Source organism: Vespa crabro, chromosome 3 (assembly GCF_910589235.1).
Source record: "Vespa crabro chromosome 3, iyVesCrab1.2, whole genome shotgun sequence".
In the NCBI taxonomy this organism is placed as follows: Eukaryota; Metazoa; Arthropoda; class Insecta; order Hymenoptera; family Vespidae; genus Vespa; species Vespa crabro.
The window spans coordinates 11,426,867-11,429,321 of NC_060957.1; the positions used below are offsets into that span (position 1 = coordinate 11,426,867).

At 24.2% G+C, this 2,455-nt stretch overlaps 1 protein-coding gene across 1 annotated transcript in view; it reads right to left on the reverse strand.

Moving 5' to 3' along the window:
- LOC124423192 (retinol-binding protein pinta-like) overlaps positions 1-2,149 on the reverse strand; it is a 3,348-nt gene extending 1,199 nt beyond the window's left edge. The window contains exons 1-4 of the mRNA XM_046960684.1: positions 1,776-2,149; positions 1,252-1,411; positions 651-756; positions 1-305 (exon numbers count right to left, since the gene is read on the reverse strand). The exon at positions 1-305 is cut by the window's left edge and continues 65 nt beyond it. Of these exons, the coding sequence (XP_046816640.1) occupies positions 1-305; positions 651-756; positions 1,252-1,411; positions 1,776-1,929 (725 nt within the window). The 5' untranslated portion in view covers positions 1,930-2,149. The remainder of the gene's footprint in view (positions 306-650; positions 757-1,251; positions 1,412-1,775) is intronic.
- Between the last annotated feature and the right edge of the window lie 306 nt (positions 2,150-2,455).

The window sequence follows — 2,455 nt, forward strand, 5'->3', positions numbered from 1 at the left end:
ATATCGAGAAAAGTTTTCTTTCCGTACGTATGCACGTGCACTCTTCGTTTCAATTTATCGACCATAAAACTTTTGAAGACATTTAAAACGACATTTACATAAATCGGTGAATTTATAAACTCTAACGCCTGTATTCTTAAAGGATAACAACCTTGCCAAGCATGTACCAACTTTTTAATGACGCTCGGTGAAAATTGAAGCGCGTGACCGAAAGATATACCTGCTAAATCCAAAATGGCTATTATACCATGCAACGAAACAGATTCGTTTTCTCTTATTGCGATATCCAACGTCATCAAAGAAGCCTAAAACAGTATAAAAAAAAAAAAAAAGTATAAAAAATAAAAAGAAAAATAGTATTTTATATAATTTTTCTTAAATAATAAATTATTATTGTTTTGTAATAAATTATTTAAGAAAAAATATTTCAATAATATCCTAAAATAAAATGTTAATAATAAAACAAGATTGAAAAATATTTAAAAAAAAAAATGCATGACGCTATATTACATTAACTTACTTGGAATTTTTTTTTTTTTTTTTTTTTTTTTTTTTTTTTTTTTTTTTTTTCTTCAAATTCGTCAATAAGAAGTGAAATTAAATTGACTAATTTTCAAATTACATATTAGAAAATGCGATATTAATTTTACCTTTAGCATATCCGCTTGTTTATGCTTATTAGGATCATGTGCGGCGATTCGTATTAGAACCACCATTCTCCCTTTATTATCTAATTTCCTCATTGGTAAAAATACTCTATAGAAAGTAAATTATTATATAATATTTATAATATTTAATTATTATATATATATATATATATATATATCACATAAAAAAAAATAAAATACGTGATTAATGTAAATATACATATAATTATCAATATCAAATTTAATATAAAATTATTAGAATTGCCTTATTGTTATATTGAATATAATATATAAATAGAGTATATGATCGTTTTAAGTACAGGATGTGCCAAAAGTCCTTAAATGGAGCAAAAAAATTCTTAACCGACATGGAAACTCGATTGCTCTTTTTTTCGAGACAATTTAGGATAATCTTTTTTTTTTCTTTCTTCTTTTTTCTTCAAATTCTAAAATTACAAGCCTCTAACTGCAAGAAAAGTTTTGAAAAAGATTCAAATTATTAATTTTTTAAAATCATTTAGGAACTTCTGTCACCCCAATCTAGGAACTTTCATCAACCTAGGCCAACCCTATATATATATATAGTATGATTAGATAAAATTACCCTAATTCAAACATATCCTGTAATTCGACCAGAAATGGATCCTTATTTGCATACCATTCTGGAGTGTTACCTCTTTGTTCATGATAATTCCAAAATTTATATTTCGTTGTTTCAATATTAAATTTGCAAGCCCTTAAAAAACGTAGAATAAAGAAGTCGTCTGTAACAAGTAAAAAAAAAAAAGAAGAAGAAGAAGAGAAAAGAAAAAAAAACGAAAAGAAATAAAGGAATAAAAGAAAAAGCGATTTTATAAAATATAGATAGATATAAATAAATATTAAAATATACAAAGTATAAATTTTGTACATTATAAATAATTAGACATATACATATGATATAATTAAAAAATTTTTGAAATTTTCTAATTAAATATTTAATTTTTCATTAAAATATATGAAAACATAAATTTTTATAAAAAAAAAAAAAAAAAAAAATATAAATAATATAATGAAGTAACATTTTTCAATAGAAATGATAAATATTATAAAAAAAAAAAAAAAATTAAACAATTTATACTCGCTTACCAGTGCAAGCATGTAGATTATCATTTTTTAAAATCCATTCGCGTATTTCTTCGATCTTCTGCGATCTATTGTCATCTGTCTCATTTAAACTTGCCGCTGCGTAATCTTTTTCCTTTTGAGATAATTGACAAACGTAAACTTTTGACTCTGTCATTCTGTATAAGTAGTAAATATAAATACAACTGTTCTTTGCGTATCCGTTATCTTCCTCCAAATTAAAAACTATCTTATCTTCTATTATATCAACATTTAATTTTATTTTAAAAAAATTGTCACTCCTTTTTTAAATTATCTTCCATTTGTATAAAAAGATCGAAACGATTTTATTTAGGGAAAATCGTCTCAACTAAAAATGATCTACGAGAGAACTGAATAGATATAGGAACAGAATAAATCTAATAATGATCTACTGCGCCATCTGACGTAAAGATAGCGCGTATTATGATTACAATGAATAAACAGAGACAAACGTGAATTCTTAATCTTATGAAAATAATTGTTTTTCACTATCATTAATTATTACTTATCGAGCAATATTTTTTCTTTCTCTTTTTTTATTCGACTTACGTAATTACATGACTGCGACAAGCTTGCATTTAAATAGAGAAAAACAATAAACGAATGACCTTCAGAAATCTCTATTCAATTGACATTAACAGCACTCACAATGTTTAGATAAA